General features: G+C 42.7%; 1 protein-coding gene across 1 annotated transcript in view; it reads left to right on the top strand.

The window, feature by feature from the left end:
- Positions 1-5,169: 5,169 nt before the first annotated feature.
- Positions 5,170-17,960, top strand: part of LOC114441371 (tight junction protein ZO-2-like) — a 36,408-nt gene continuing 23,617 nt past the window's right edge. The window contains exon 1 of the mRNA XM_028414265.1: positions 5,170-5,861. Coding sequence (XP_028270066.1) covers positions 5,802-5,861 — 60 coding nt within the window. The 5' untranslated portion in view covers positions 5,170-5,801. The remainder of the gene's footprint in view (positions 5,862-17,960) is intronic.

The following is a 17,960-nucleotide window of genomic DNA, read 5'->3' as shown; positions in this document are numbered from 1 at the left end:
TCTTGCCACAGCTCTCATTGATGTGCCATCCTGGATGAGCTCAGTGGTGGAGAAGTACTAAAGTTTGGTACTTAAGTAGGGGGGCAACAGTGGTGCAGTGGGATAGCAGGGTTGTCCAATAACCGGAACAGGAACACTTACACAGTAAAAATGCTGAATGCCTGTTTTTTATTACCAGCCTTTCTGTTCACATGATGCCCACAGCCTGCCTCATGAAACACAGACCTGTCCATAGCTGCTTCTGGGTACTAAAAATGTAAATTAACTACACATTGTCCATTTTAAATTTAAGATGATTTATTTGATTGTTTTAACCTCTTCATATATCATTTGCAATCAAATATGCATGCATCAAATATATGTATTTAGTGCATGACTACTTTTACTTTTAATATTTTAAGCACATTTAAAAGTACTTTTACTTAAGTAGGATTGTTGATGTAGCACTTCTACTTTTACCTAAGTATATATTCCTTCACCACTGGTTATGATTAATGTTAATCAGACATTAATGGATGGATTTGTGTTAGCAGCTAACTGAGCCAGAGCACCGGCATCATGCTTGAGGCATATTATAGAAACACAGCTGGCAGCGTGACACCATCTCCATGCAGAGTCTGACCTCACATCAGTCCAGCACTGTATTCATAAAATGTAACAACTACAAACATTGGAGAAATGTAGTGGGGTAGAAAGTACAGATAATAGCTGAAAAATGTAATGGAGTAAAAGTATAAAGTATGCACTATTATTTGTACGTAAGTAAAGCATAAATACATAAAAAAGTACAGTAACAAAGTACAAATACTTAGTTACTTTCCATCCTGGATGAGCTGCACTACCTGAGCAACCTCTGTGGGTTGTAGACACCACCTCATGCTACCTCTAGGGGTGAGAGCACTGACAAAATGCAAAAGTGATCAAACATCAGGCAGAAAGGATGAGAGCAGAGAAGTGGTCTGTGTCTCAATTCAGGGTCTGCATCCTTCGGAGGACGCAGCCTACGCGGTCTCAGGAGGCCGCGTCCTCCTGAGGATCCTCCGGAGGATCCTCCACCGTTGGTAAATGGGACGGTCTGGCCTTCAAAGCACTTCCTGATTGTGGCGTGACGTCATAAATTTTGCCCCGGGAAAAACAAAAGCAGCGACAGCGACACAACACGGACTACACAACAAGCGGGACAACAGTGTGGATTTAGAAATTTGGAATTTTTAAATATATTTATTTGTTGTTGGAGGAAGAGGAGAGGCGGCTCCAGCGGCAGCAAAACCGGTGACGGCTCATTTTCTTCAGGCTGGGAGAGCGCAGTGGGGAGGTGACGGTAAGCTGCTGTTTAACCATATTATTGATCATAATTAATATACCAGTTACTGAGCAAACGCTAGATATATAACCAGTAGATAGACAAATATGATTAAATGTAATTTATATTTTATTCAATTGTAAGACTTGATACAGGGTTCTGTATTAAACCACTGCTTTAATGTGTCATTAAGCATCAGGTCTGTCACTGCACCAGAGAATTACTGCTGGGTGGAGGAGAGTGGGGCTCCCTGCAGGACCAGCTGTCTGTCCTGGAGGAGGTGTACTGACCATCATCACCTCTGGAGGGTGAGGATACATATTTTATAGCTTTTCATATTTTAAGCTGCTTTGGAAGCCGCTCTGTTGAAGTTATTATTTTTATTTTTGCCCTTTTTAAAAACATCTTTAGTAACACGGCAGCCGCCGATCGTCAGCTCTGCAAACCCTGATGGACGATGTGGTGGACAGAGGAGACAGACACCCCCCTCCCCCAGATGATGTCCCACTCACAGCCAGAGGACTCCAAGGTCTTCACCGTGGCATCATCCAGTCCAGCAGCACCAAGGACTCCTGCTCAGCCAACATTTTTTGTGAATAGTATTTTCTGCTGATCTTTTATAAATAATAAACTGTACATTTTCATAATGCCCACTGGTAAATAGTTAGAAATGTTCAAACTGTGTCTTTGTAAATATTGTACATAACAGAACAATAAATGATTTACTGAGAAGTTGTTCAAAAGTTTACTTAAATTATAAATAGGTAAAGAAACACATAATGTAACAAGGTTAGAAGAGTTTAAGAACACAGAGACAAGAACAATTTAATATACAATTTAATAAGTAACCATTTAAATAACACAGAACATAAAATCACTGCTGTCCAACATCCTCTCAATGAGCTGAGGTCTGTCCGTTCTTTCTCTGCTCTCCCTCCCTCTCTCTCCCTCCCTCTCTCTCCCTCTCTCTCTCTCTCTCCTCCCTCTCTCTCCAGCCTCATCTCCTCCGTTATCAGTTGTCAGGTTTCTTCTGTTTCTCTCTGCTCCTCCTACAACAAAATGCCAACAGGCAGAATGACCGTTTGATATAATAACGATAATATTGCTCCTCACGTGAACTATACTTTATACTATACTACAGTAAACAGTCCAGAAACAACATTCAATCAAAACGTTTAGTTTACAGCGCCTCGTATCAACAGGACGTCATGTTTGTAAATATAAAACTCATTTTTTTAATGCCGCTATCACTACTAGCATTTTAAAACTCTCGAACTACTGCTCTTTACTATTATATTTATATATAATATATATATATTATTAATAATAATAATATATCATATTTATATATATATTTATATTATATTTATTTAAATGTGAATTCGGCACTCCTGCCGCTGCCGCTCGCTTGGTCCGTCATTGTACTATTGGACAAAAAGTAGGTCCGCAAAGCATTGTGGGATATTTAAGGCCACGAAGGATGGTAGCGATGCGTCCTCCAAATTCAGGCAAAAGGAGGACGCATTTGGAGGACGCATTTGAAGGACCCTTCGACTTTTGGCGAATTGGGACAGCCTTCGCGCAGCTTTGTGACGTAAGCGGCCTTAAAATGCGCACTCCGAAGGATGCAGACCCTGAAATGAGACACAGCTACAGTCTGTGGTCAGCACCTGCAGAACCTCTCCTTTATAGGGGTTGTCTGATAACTGCCTCTCATTTCCACCTGTTGTCTGTTCCATTTGCACAACAGCAGCTGAAACTGATTCACAATCAGTGTTGATCCTAACAACAGTTAGAACTGATGAAGCTGCTCTATGAGAAAACTCAAGAAAACTCTACGGCTGTGTCCCAATTCAGGGTCTGCATCCTTCGGAGGACGCAGCCTACGCGGTCTCAGGAGGCCGCGTCCTCCTGAGGATCCTCCGGAGGATCCTCCACCGTTGGTAAATGGGACGGTCTGGCCTTCAAAGCACTTCCTGATTGTGGCGCGACGTCATAAATTTTGCCCCGGGAAAAACAAAAGCAGCGACAGCGACACAACACGGACTACACAACAAGCGGGACAACAGTGTGGATTTAGACATTTGGAATATTTTAATATATTTATTTGTTGTTGGAGGAAGAGGAGAGGCGGCTCCAGCGGCAGCAAAACTGGTGACGGCTCATTTTCTTCAGGCTGGGAGAGCGCAGTGGGGAGGTGACGGTAAGCTGCTGTTTAACCATATTATTGATCATAATTAATATACCGGTTACTGAGCAAACGCTAGATATATAACCAGTAGATAGACAAATATGATTAAATGTAATTTATATTTGATTCAATTGTAAGACTTGATACAGGGTCTGTTTGTAATTTTAATACTTTAAATAAATAGCTAAATGTGTAAGAACCCTGCAAATAACCCTGAAACCACTGCTTTAATGTGTCATTAAGCATCAGGTCTGTCACTGCACCAGAGAATTACTGCTGGGTGGAGGAGAGTGGGGCTCCCTGCAGGACCAGCTGTCTGTCCTGGAGGAGGTGTACTGACCATCATCACCTTTGGAGGGTGAGGATACATATTTTATAGCTTTTCATATTTTAAGCTGCGTTGGAAGCCGCTCTGTTGAAGTTATTATTTTTATTTTTGCCCTTTTTAAAAACATCTTTAGTAACATGGCAGCCGCCGATCGTCAGCTCTGCAAACCCTGATGGACGATGTGGTGGACAGAGGAGACAGACACCCCCCTCCCCCAGATGATGTCCCACTCACAGCCAGAGGACTCCAAGGTCTTCACCGTGGCATCATCCAGTCCAGCAGCACCAAGGACTCCTGCTCAGCCAAACATTTATATATATGTTCTTTGTGAATAGTATTTTCTGCTGATCTTTATAAATAATAAACTGTACATTTTCATAATGCCCACTGGTAAATAGTTAGAAATGTTCAAACTGTGTCTTTGTAAATATTGTACATAACACAACACACACACAATAAATGATTTACTGTGGTCACTGAGAAGTTGTTCAAAAGTTTACTTCAATTATAAATAGGTAATGAAACACATAATGTAACAAGGTTAGAAGAGTTTAAGAACACAGAGACAAGAACGATTTAATATCATCCTTTAATTTAATAAGTAACATTTAAATAACACAGAACATAAAATCACTGCTGTCCACCATCCTCTCAATGAGCTGAGGTCTGTCCGTTCTTTCTCTGCTCTCTCCCCCTCTCCCCCCCTCTCTCTCTCTCTCTCTCTCTCTCTCTCTCTCTCTCCCTCCCCCCCCCTCTCTCTCTCTCTCTCTCTCTCTCTCTCTCCCTCCCTCTCCAGCCTCATCTCCTCCGTTATCAGTTGTCAGGTTTCTTCTGTTTCTCTCTGCTCCTCCTTCAACAAAATGACAACAGGCAGAATGACCGTTTGATATAATAACGATAATATTGCTCCTCACGTGAACTATACTTTATACTACAGTAAACAGTCCAGAAACATTCAATCAAAGCGTTTACTTCACAGCGCCTCGTATCAACAGGACGTCATGTTTGTAAATATAAAACTCATTTTTTTAATGCCGCTGTCACTACTAGCATTTTAAAACTCTCGAACTACTGCTCTTTACTTACATTTAAATGTGAATTCGGCACTCCTGCCGCTGCCGCTCGCTTGGTCCGTCATCGTACTATTGGACAAAAAGTAGGTCCGCAAAGCATTGTGGGATATTTAAGGCCACGAAGGATGGTAGCGATGCGTCCTCCAAATTCAGGCAAAAGGAGGACGCATTTGGAGGACGCATTTGAAGGACCCTTCGACTTTTGGCGAATTGGGACAGCCTTCGCGCAGCTTTGTGACGTAAGCGGCCTTAAAATGCGCACTCCGAAGGATGCAGACCCTGAATTGGGACACAGCCAACAAGTCCAGACGCCGTGCTTCAATCTTCCCTGGATGACTGAGAATCTTCATCAATAAAGTGCTTCCTTTATTTTTCTGTGTAATTATTTTATTTAGCATTGCCTTTACGTGGCCAACTAAATATAGTGGATAAGCAAGGAGATTAATATCAAGCTCTGCCAAAGAAAGAAAAAGAGTGGCAGTGGACATCTCAAGTGTGACACCGGGACACATTTCCGTCTAGGATTCTCGTGATAGTACCAGGAAGAGAACCGGGAGAAGCTTGATGGCGTGCTGCTAGCGGTAGGAAGACTGCGGGACATCCCACAGCACACTGTACATGGATAACGAATTTATAAATGACAGTCGGCTAAATATTCCAAACACTCGATGGAGAGATTCCTGTCCGCAGGACTCAGCGGACCGTTTGTTCTGGGCTTTACGGACCTCCCTCTTTGCTGGCTCCATGTTATTCGCCCGGAGAAACACAACTCCGGCAGTGAGGAGGGCGGAGCTGGCCTGGCGCCACCAACTCTATCCAGAACGCGAAGTGTCTTCTGGATCGACAGGGCTTTTATTTTGACTGCCACGACACACTGCCTGTTCAGCCGATCCGAGGAAAATCAAAATGCCGGTGAAAGGGGAAGGAAGACTGCTGTCTTACCCAAGCAAGAGCGAAAATGTCGGAGTAAGTGTAAGGCGTTTGACATGGGTGACGTTAGATTTGGGAATATGTAATGACTTTGTTGTAACGTCAATGCATTTTTAAATCATTTATTTTTTTAAATTACGTTTATCTGTAAAGCCTGGATTGGAATTTGACGTGCCTGAAGTGTTTATGTGCGTTCGCATAGCCAGCCAGCAGTGAACATCAGAACACCTGTTGTGTTACGGGGGAGCCAATAGAAAAGCCTGTTACAGCTCAACTCCTCTGTCTGCGCTCTTTTATCAGCCTGTAAACTTTCCCCGCTGAAAAGAACTGGGACTCTGTCACTGTCGTTGTCTTTATCTATCTTAGATTTGACTGATTGTTGTCTGCAGTTTAGTATTAGTACTGTCCTGTAAAAAAGAACAATAATGGAAGGGCTTCAAACTGCTTCCCACCCTGCTTGGTGACTATCTGAGAAAAGAAGTTAAATAATCTACAGGACAGAGTCTTTAATTTACCACAATTCAGCTACAATGTTGTTGTTTTGGCAAACGCCAATTGATAGAATTACAGCAGCTGATTGGCCAGTTTTTATAAATCACCCAACTCTAAAGCACTGCCTACTCACTATATGGAAAACAAAACACTTGCATATGCTACACTTGATACTTTTCTCAGTACTGCTCCTGAAGTCATTGCTGTTACATAATAAAACCATGCCATACATGGACAACAGTACATACATTATGAAAAGTATAATACACTGCTTTTGCATAGTGGGATACATTGAGTTTGGGTTTGACTTATAACCTCTATTCTGTTTTAACATAATAGCAAGACTAGGGGTCTATTCATACCAACACAGCTGCCTTCAGCAAACAATGACATCATACACTAACGGGCACGTCTCAGGCATAGTCAAACTCTTTAGAAACAGGGCAGTTTTAATTTTCAGTGTGTCTCTTGGAGACACATGCAGTCTGAATCCAAGCATGAATAAAAATGGAAGCCTGGTTACTTACTATGCCAATGTGGACATACAGAGTATAGATATTAGTGACTTGCTTCTTGAGAGTTTAATTCATAAAATAAGGAAAAAACATAATTGTTTGTTCATTGATTAATACAAAAAACAAATAATTTTTGGACGTGTGAAAAAAGTTTAAAAAGTGATCTACAGATTTATTTACAAAATAAAGTCAAAATTATCAAACTTTTTTTTACATGAAACAACAATATGAATGTCACAGAATTTCAATTAAAAAGTCACAGGGTCTTGGGAGATGGAGAGGAGAGAAGAGCAGCAAGCTGTTGCTACAAAAAGTATAAACACAGCGCCAATCACCAGCTTCCACCTCACTACCTGCAATAAGGCGACAGAACAGGCTAAACAGGAGAACAACAATAATGCACACAAATTGACCTACAGTCATAATATGGGTGTTCATATATTGATCTCCCCTTCTGTGTCTGATAGGTGTTTTTTTAGGTTTATGAATCATCTAATACTAATTTCTCAGCATCTCTGAATACCAATGTGCTCCAGCATGGTGGAAATCTCAGCATGTGTCATACCAAGTAACCCTTTTAATCAGTGTGCCACTCTAGCAAATAGCGATAATCATCCAAAATCAACACATGAAAGAAAGTACGTTTTGTGTTTTCCTAAGAAACCAATACCTTGTTGGTATGTGTTCTGCACTGAACTTTTGCTGTTGTGTGAGGGGGGGTTAAGCACGAGCATTATCGCTCGTCCCTGAAACTGCCCACGCCTTCTCTGTGCTCTCTGACTACGGTCAGGAAGCTGAAGCAGAATCAGTTAACACAGAATATGTGGGCAAGCAGTTGATTGGCACACTCTATTCACATGTTTAATTATGTTCACATGTTTAACTCCACATGTCCTTCCCACAACGACAGCTTGAGCTTGTTGTTTGCATGCAATCCAGTTGCCGGATAATAAGTGTCTTCCCAATTTTAAAAAAGAAAAAAAATTGCGCGTCTTCTAAAGGCTGTTCCATACTCCGCGAGACAAAGAGCGCAGAACGCACTCCACGGGTGGTAAGAGATACAAAAAAAGGTCTTTTCCACACTGAGGTACCATACTCCGCGAGACGCGTGTGTGCAGAACTCCTCATACGGCCCGCCCACTAAACTATAAGGAAAGACTTTACTGAGTTTTTTAACACACCACAAGGACTTGTGCCATGGCAAGAGGGCATTATACAGAGAGGGTGCCTGCAACAGCGTGAGATGTCCGGCGATGAGTTGTGAAAATGCGACATTAAAAGTAACAACAGCAAAGATTCAGTGTTTGTGCCTTTATGACCACATTTGCACATCTACTGTGTTCCAATGTGCCTGCGATACTTCAAACTGTCCGGTGATGAGCTGTGAAGATGCGACATTAAAAGTAACAATAGCAAAGATATACAGACATTGTTAACGAACCTGTTATGCCCGGGTATGTAGGAGTATATAGAATGGTAACAGTCACCATCTGGTATGTGTGAATGGCTGTCTGGAGTTATTGGTGACAAATCACCCTGACTTGCCTTTCTTTCTTTCTTTTATTGCTCATCATGCAAAACCAGTATGGTCTTATCTAAATCTGTTGAATCAGCGCTGTTTACACACCTACCTACACTCAACAAAAATATAAACGCAACACTTTTGTTTTTGCTCCCATGTTTCATGACATGGACTTGAAGATCTAAACTTCATTCCAGATACACAATATTACCATTCCTCTCAAACATTGTTCACAAATCTGTCTAAATGTGTGATAGTGAGCACTTCTGCTTTGCTGAGATAATCCATCCCACCTCACAGGTGTGCCACATCAAGATGCTGATCTGACATCATGATTAGTGCACAGGTGTACCTCAAACTGCCCACAATAAAAGGCCACCCTGAAATGTGCAGTTTTGTCTCACAGCAAAATGCCACAGATGCCACAAGCATTGAGGGAGCGTGCAATTGGCATGCTGACAGCAGGAATGTCAACCAGATCTGTTGCTCGTGCATTGAATGTTCATTTCTCCACCATAAGCCATCTCCAAAGGCGTTTCAGAGAATATGGCAGTACATCCAACCGGCCTCACAACCGCAGACCACGAGTAACCACACCAGCCCAGGACCTCCACATCCAGCAGGTTCACCTCCGACATCGTCTGAGACCAGCCACTCAGACAGCTGCTGAAACAATTGGTTTGCATAACCAAACAATTTCTGCACTAACTGTCAGAAACCGTCTCAGGGAAGCTCAACTGCATGCTCGTCGTCCTCATCGGGGTCTTAACCTGACTCCAGATCGTCGCCGTAACAGACTTGAGTGGGCAAATGCTCACATTCGATGGCGTCTAGCACGTTGGAGAGGTGTTCTCTTCACGGATGAATCTTGGTTTACATTGTTCAGGGCAGATGGCAGACAGCGTGTGTGGCGTCGTGTGGGTGAGTGCTTTGCTGATGTCAATGTTGTGGATCGAGTGGCCCATGGTGGTGGTGGGGTCATGGTATGGGCAGGCATCTGTTATGGACGAAGAACACAGGTGCATTTTATTGATGGCATTTTGAATGCACAGAGATACCGTGATGAGATCCTGAGGCCCATTGTTGTGCCATACATCCATGAACATCACCTCATGTTTCAGCAAGATAATGCACGGCCCCATGTTGCAAGGATCTGTACACAATTCTTGGAAGCTGAAAATGTCCCAGTTCTTGCATGGCCAGCATACTCACCGGACATGTCACCCATTGAACATGTTTGGGATGTGCTTGACCGGCGTATACGACAGCATGCACCAGTTCCCACTAATATCCAGCAACTTCGCACAGCCATTGAAGAGGAGTGGACCAACATTCCACAGGCCACAATAGACAATCTGATAAACTCTATGCGAAGAAGATGTGTTGCACTGCATGAGGCAAATGGTGGTCACACCAGATACTGACTGGTTCTGAGTCCCCAGACCGCCAATAAAGCAGAAACAAAATGCACATTTCAGGGTGGCCTTTTATTGTGGGCAGTTTAAGGTACACCTGTGCACTAATCATGATGTCAGATCAGCATCTTGATGTGGCACACCTGTGAGGTGGGATGGATTATCTCAGCAAAGCAGAAGTGCTCACTATCACACATTTAGACAGATTTGTGAACAATGTTTGAGAGGAATGGTAATATTGTGTATCTGGAATGAAGTTTAGATCTTCAAGTCCATCTCATGAAACATGGGAGCAAAAACAAAAGTGTTGCGTTTATATTTTTGTTGAGTGTATATACCTGGAGAGGCTCTTGCGCTTCTCCACTTTCATCACGCCCACAATAAATTCCGACCAATCACAGCATGGTTGCCGCACAGCCTTGAAAGACAAAGTTCGGCCCGGACCCTGTGCACAAGAGTGCGGATCAGCGGGCGGTCAGAGACAAAAAATGACGTCATTTTGTGGGCGTAACGTCTGCATGGGGGAAAAATGTCTTTGTCTCGCGGAGTATGGATCCAGCTTAAGCCTGTGTCTGTGTGTGTGCGCGTGACGTGTGTCGCAGTGGGAGGGCATCAGATGCAGACAGAGGCAACAGCTAATGACGTCACCAAAACAATAACGCAGGCATTTGATGAAGAGGCTCCATATGAAGACTCTAGTAAACGGTGGACAGAGGTGACAGCAGCAGCTCCGTTTTTCCTTAGATATGATTCCCATTAAAGTTTGATCATTTGTTCTAAATCACACAACTTTAAGAGTTACTTAAGTCTCAATACTGTATTTATTGTTTAACCTTAGGAGGCTCACTTCAGTCTGTTTAAATCACTGTTGAATAATACTTTACAGAACTACATTAGTCTTCTTTTTAACCTATTTGAAATAAAACTTTATTTTGTTCTGTAATTGTTATTTAAATTTTCATGTTTACTGAAAACTAATACTGAGTGCACGTTATCAGAGTTTACTTTTAGATCTACTGATAGTTTTTGAGAAGTGACAGAGTAGGCTACCTGAAGTCATTTACACAGAAACATGCAAATTAGTGTCAATGTAAAAAAGAATCGTGATAAAATTGTGACTGTGATTTTATCATTAAAGAATCGTGATATAAAAATGGAACAAGCTTTATCACACAGCATCAGCTCTGCGCAGCATATGTCTGTTTTCTTCTTCTGAATTTTCGGTCTCGATCTGACATGTTTTAAAAGATACACACACGCGATGTCCCACCCTTCACTGTCTCTGATTGGTTTAGACCACGATATGGGCCTGATGTGTGTCTGTTGCTGGAGACTTTTGAGAGTCGCGGAGAATGTATGGTGGTGTGACCTCTGATATTTTTTGGTTGCACCTTTGAGAAATTAGGTCGCACTCTAGAGCCCTGAACAATGAAAGTTTATTCCGTGCTTCTGAATAATATTTCCTAGAGGGAGCATGTAGAGGATGAACAGGATCGGTCTGAGCACTGAACCCTGTGGAACACCGTGATTAACCCATCTACACAAGGAGGAAACTTCATTAACCTGGATGAAGTGAAATCTATCTGATAAGTATGATTTAAACTAGCTTTACCACCAGTAAATTTTTATACTACAATGAGCTAATGACATTATAGTATGTTGTATGTCCACAGTTGTTGTTGTGGTCCAGCATTGAACCTATGTGTTATTTATCCATCCTAACTCATGCCTGTCAAATGAATCAGCCTGCCATGTGTCAAGTTGTCAACCAATCCAAGATTCTGCAAACCCAGTTTACTTTTCAGTCCGAATAGAATTGACTGGTCAATAGCATAAAAAATGGTCTACTAAGAACTGTAATTCTGGGTCATTATTCATGGGTTTGTTTGTTTCAGCTGCCACCCAGTCATCTCACTTTGTTGCACACCCCTCAGATCAGTTTTTTCCAGCATTTACAGTGTGTTTCTTCATAGTTTGTTGCTTCCTGTAAGCAAACATGACTAAGATATTATCTGAAGAATGTAGGAAGGGGGAGTGAAACTACAGCAGTTACTGAGTGCTTCCTGCAGCAGGAGCCTCTTTTCTCTTCCATGTCACCACACAGGAAATACCGAGGCCAGGATTAGACAACTATCTCTGTTTGGAGCAGCTCAAATGCTCCAACTACTCACTTGTTTCCAGTGAACAACAAAGGTTAAATAAATACCGTAATGGAATGAGGGCATGCGGGTTACGGGGGAGGTGGACCTGTGGCGTTTTCATTTCACAAGAGTTGTTGTTTCTAATCTGTGTACAGCACTTTGGCCAGCTGTGTGTTTAAAGTGCTTTATAAATAAAGTTAAGATGTATTGAGTATCATCTACAAACATGATGATATGTGGGATGTAGCCGGGTTGTATGTGAGCAAATTGTAGCAGCTAAGAACACTTCTCTGGGGCAGCCGGTGTTGCTGTGGATATTGGTTCTTTGATTTTGAAGATTTGTGAGTCTCCAAGAGAAACAATCGGTAGTCACATGTTGAAAAGTGCTTGACCTAACCCAGTTTTTTATTGTTGTTTGTCAATTATTGTTTTGTGTGGCTACAGTGCACTGCTGGATAAATGAAACTACATCATTGTTCACACAATTCTGTCTTTGTGGGTTGTCTATGTGGGAGGCAATGTGCATATCTTTATGAATGCACTTTGGTTGGTGTGGTTCAAAAGGCAGTATTGTGTGCCATGTCACAACATCTCCACTGTTGCCACTCACTGAAGGGTTAATGTTGTAAGTACTTGGAGCAGCTCAGGTTGATGGCCTGGTGAAACAAGATTCTCTCAATTCTTCTTGTGGCACCCAGGTTTGATTTTGTGTATTTACCAGTACCCAGACTTCAAAAGCTCATTTGATTTGTATATATGACACCATTATTTAGTAGGGGTGGGACGGTTCAGGAAAAAAATCTGAACCGTTCGGTACATGTGTTTCGGTTCGGGGCGTGTGTTCTGTTCGGTTCTGGACATGTGCATCAAGTAATACAGGGAAGCGTTTTTACCACAGCATGGAGATGAGTGTTGGCAACTTTGCGTCTCTCTCACTACATTTTTTCTTTTTTATCAAAAGCAACTAGTCTCAGGTGACGTTTGGAGACTGACGTGAAATCATTCTGCAGTCAGGCTACTGTCCTCGACAAGCAGCAGCCGTGAGCTCCTCCCACGCCTCAAAACACTCCCAGCCGGTCAGTCTCACTGTAGCTTGTAGCACATGTCCAGAACCGAACATAACACACGCCACAGCACTCTGCGTCCAACCATGCGCAAAGCTGCCGAAGGTCCCGTCAATGCTTATAGAGGGGGATGTAAATAGCATATTTCAATGGCAAAAATAAAATAAAAACACGGACCTCAGTAGTGTTAGCGTAACCTAGCGTAGTCATAGAATTCAGTCTATCCAACTAGCATGTAATGAGCAACGGTGGACAAAGCAACACACGTTCTCTGTCCGACGGTGTGTGTCTGTGCTGCGCAGAGAGAAATGTCATACTTCCCTGCAAATAAGATAAATAACATTAGCTGTTTAGTTTGTTTAATAAAGGAACAAGGTGTAGACCTGTTCTACAGAAAAGGCTTCTGTTATGATCTGATGGTATATAGAAATTAAAAAGAAATAAAATTGACTTGACCTGATATAATGACTTGACCTGATATAATGATAGGGGAAACACTGAACTGATTATTAAATATGTTGAATGTTGGATAAATAGGCTATGTATTTTATGCTCATCTGGTATTTCCAGAGTGTTAAAAGTAGAAAAAACCTCAACAATGTAAACCGAACCGAGAACCGTGATACGAACCAAACCGTGGATTTAGTGAACCGTTCCACCCGTATTATTTACTGTCCATAAACATCTATCCAGATCATGTTATGTCAAAGAAAAAATTTGGGTAACTGCACTCAGTTCTGTCAGGCAAAACACGTTCAGATAGACTCCAGCTTTCCTCGATTGTAGGCATGAAACCCTGTATATTTTTTAGTGCTTAGATGATAGTTTAACAGTGTATTAAAAGAGACATTCTAATGGCCATAAAAATAGAAAAAAACAGAAGTAATAAAGCACTCACATTTTTAAGCACCTGAAATCCAGCTTCCAGACCATTGTCCAGGAAAAAACTGTAAAAGGTCAACTCTGAGATGTTAACCCTTTGAAGGTATGCCATGTCAGCATTTTTTTAACAAAAACCCAGAGCCTGTATTTCCATGTGTTACCATGTTTTCAACAACTGTACTCAGTTGCGTTTAAATTGCATTCACTCAAAAGTGGAGAAGACTGAACAGAATGAGAATAGGCTGAAGTGCTGTAGATCTGCACTTATTTTTAGCCTCTTCTACCTACTACTGCTAAGCTAATCTGCTGATAGTTAGGACGATGAGAAAGGAAGGTTAGCAGCTTGCTTTTGAGAAAAGCTAACCAGTTTGAAGCAGTTTTGAAGAATTTTACCAGTCAGTGATGTGGATTTGACAGAGCAGGGGTACCGGTTTCAATCTGACAAGCAACAAGAAAGGTCCTCTGCCAGGACATCATCAACAGCATTGTTGTAGGCATACTGTAACGGGAAAAACTGGGGCCAGATGGCTGCAGGGATAGGAGTCGTAAGGGGGATGTGGCTGATTGACAGATAGGCAGCCTGTTGTGGGTTGTCTTGCCTGTGCTGGGAACTCCTATCTACTCAAAATCATCTGAATTGTCTGGACAGGCTCTAGATCATACTTGTCAAACGCAAGGCCCACAGGCCAAATCCTGCCAGCAGCCCATGGGACGCCAGACTAGAAGAGGTTGAGCCGAGGACCCTCCAGGGCCTGAGCAGAATGTTGGCAGAGACAAGGTCCAGGGCCTTCCAGAGTTCAAGCTGAAGACCAACATATGCAGAGCCTGGGACCCTCCAGGGTCATGACTGGAGGCCAGAGATGGGCACCCTCCTGGGTTAGGACAAGAAGCCCAAGATGAAGACCCCCTTTGGTCCAGAATAGAGATGGTGGTGGTGTTGAGGAGGTGGGGGAACTGCTCGGTGTATCATGTTTGTGTCCCCCATCAGTGTAGGCCTATAGCAGCTTAGCTATGATAAAGTTCAAAGACTTGAATAAAGACTATGATTTAGTTAGTCAGCCTGTTTACCTGCATGTGTGGCTCTGCACACTTTGTTTGAGGCTAAACTGTATGCTTTACTAAACAGCGTTTTAAGTCTGGTGTTAGGTGGAGGCGGTGTCAGCCAGATTGGTAACTTGTTCCATAGTAGCGGTGACTCATCCTCCTATTCTACCTGAATCCTAGGAACTACAAGTAAACCTGCACTCTGAGATCTGAGTGTTCTATTAGGTCATGTAGAGCCTTAAAGGTAAGGAGAAGGATTTTGAAGTGTATTCTTGACCCCACTGGGAGCCAGTGAAGAGAAGCTAATACAGGAGATATATGATCCCTTTTGCTGATTCCTGCCAGAACTCTAGCTGCTGCGTTCTAGATCAGCTGCAGGCTGTTAATGGTGTAATGTGGACATCCTGACAATAGTGAGTTGCAGTAGTCTGGTCTAGAAGTAACAAAAGCATAGATGGGTTTTTCAGCATCACTCTGAGAGAAGATGCTCCTGATCTTAGCAATATTACGGAGATGAAAGAAGGCGGCCTTAGAGACCTGTTTAATATGAGAGATAAATGACATGTCTGAGAGAGGATGCTCACATGTATACTGGAGGCCAAAGCAAAAATAATGACTTCAATTTTGTCTGTGTTTAACAGTAAAAAGTTGGAGGTCATCCAGTCCTTTATGTCCTTTAGACACACCTGTAGTCTGACTAATGGCTCTGTTTTCTTCAGGCCTCATTAACAAATTCAGAGGGGTTTCATCAGCATAACAAAACTGGGCCAAAATAGCTCAGTTGGGAGAGCATTAGACTGAAGATCTAAAGGTCCTTGGTTCAATTTCAGGTATCTCATTATCTCCATTGGTCTCTATTTGTATCCATGCATCATATATTGTGCTCAAACTGCGTACTGTACTCTGGATTTGGATTTTAGTGACACCAATAATTATACTCTGCTCCACAGGAAAAGACTTCCTTGCCGAGTTGGATTGGGTTCCAAGAGACATGTGGTTGGGCTAGATTTAATAATGCTGGAGGTCAGCTCAGGAAGGTCACGAAGCAGTCCAGGTGTATTAGTACTAAATGACGTTTAGTATATCGTGGTAGTATATTGGCTGTTGTGGAGAAATCAAGAATCAAAACTCTTTACTGTCACTATGCAAGGCACAATGAAATTTTGTTCAGCAGGTCTTGGCTTAGGCACATAGTTGGACACATAAAATAAAAAACAGACATGCTTAAAATATGCCTAGATAAATATAAAATAGAATAAGAATAATATAGAGTAAAATTAACAGTGCAAATTAAATGTTTAAAGTGACCAGTATAAATATATTGTACAAAAGGCAGTGTCTTGGTAAGAAAGTCCTTGATCCAGAAGCACAGAGAGCCAAGCAGTCCCAGGTTGTGAAGTTTCAGTGTCAGCTTGTCCGGGATCACAGTGTTGAATGCTGAACTGAAGTCCACAAATAACATCCTAACATAGGTGTTAGGATGCTCCAGGTGAGTCAGCCACCTCACCTGAAGGCTGCATCCCGAGCTTTGAGCAGAGACCGCACTGTGCTGTCCCACCATGGTTTCTGGTTTGGAAACACCTTGATGGACTTTCTGGGTAGAACAGCATCAGTGCAGAACTGCACATAGTCCAGGACGGATGATGTGTAGGTCTCCAGGTCTGAGCCATCTTTAAACACTCCCCAGTCAGTGAATTCAAAACAGTCCTGTAGTGCGGAGGAAACCTCCTCAGTCCATACCTGAACTGTTTTGGTGGTTGGTCTTATCCAGCAGATCAGAGGTTTATATACTGGAATCACTTCCACAGAGATGTGATCTGACATACCCAGGTGAGGAGCTGCTGCAGCCTTGTATGCTCCTGGAATGTTGCAGTAAACCTGATCCAGTATGTTGCTGTCTCTGGTGGGGAAGTGTATGAACTTGTGGAATTTTGGAAGCACTGCTTTGAGTTCCACATGATTTAAGTCTCCAGCCACAATCACAGCTGCCTCTGGGTTGGAGTTCATCTGCCTGCTAATCAGACAGTAGAGCTCCCTTACCGCTAGCTTAGCGTTAGCCCGCGGTGAAATGTACACAGCTATGATAATGATAGAGCAGAACTCTCTTACCATCTTGAATGGTCTGCAATTTACGGCAAGGTATCCCAGATCGGGTGTGCAGTGCGTTCTGATGTGTGTGGCTGTACACCAGGAGTTGTGGAGCCCTCCTCTGTGTTTAGCAGAAGCTGCAGTCCCGTCTACTCGGAACAAAGAGCGTCCCGCAAAATTGCTACTTCACCGCGGCATCTGGTGTGTTGTAATCCAGCCAGGTTTCGGTGATGATGGCCACACAGCTGCCCATTCTCAGTGAGACAATCCTCAGCCGAATCTCATCCATTTTGTTAGCCAGTGATCTTACGTTGGTGAGGAAGAGACTGGGAGGAGCCGGTCTGTGTGGGTTAGCATGTAGCCTAGCACGCACGCCGCTCCTCATACCTCTCTTTTTTTACCGTGCCACCTCCTCTGTCTCCTAGGCCACAGAGGAGGGATGGCGAGTTCAGTCCAGCTGTACTGAACTAATGCTTCAAGGCTGTAACAACAACAAAAACACAAACAAAAGCTGCAAGAGAGGCAGCCTGCCTAATGTGCAGGGGCAGATTGTTTCATAGTTTGGGGGCAGTGACTGCGAAAGCACGATCACCTGTGGATTTCCTCTTTGTTTTTGGGATTACTAAAAGAGACTGATCTGCCGACCTGAGAGAGCGTGAGGGAGTGTATGGCTGAAGCAGGTCGGACAGATACTGTGGGGCGAGGCCATTAAGACATTTAAAAACAAATAAAAAATTTTTAAAATCAATCCTAAAATGCACTCGGGGCCAATGAATGGAAGCTAAAACTGGAGTGATGTGCTCACTCTTTTTGAAAAAAAAAAAAAGTCGGGCTGCAGCGTTAAATTAATTGAAGACGTCTGGCTGAGCCCAACATAAAGTGCATTACAGTAGTCAAGTCTACATGAGATAAAAGCATGGATTAAAATCTCAAAGTGATGTCTTGATAAAAATGGCTTGACTTTGGCTAGTT

The sequence above is a fragment of the Parambassis ranga genome, chromosome 9 (assembly GCF_900634625.1).
Source record: "Parambassis ranga chromosome 9, fParRan2.1, whole genome shotgun sequence".
NCBI lineage: Eukaryota > Metazoa > Chordata > Actinopteri > Ambassidae > Parambassis > Parambassis ranga.
Note: the sequence above shows the minus strand (reverse complement) of the source record. Positions and strands in the feature narration are given on the sequence as shown.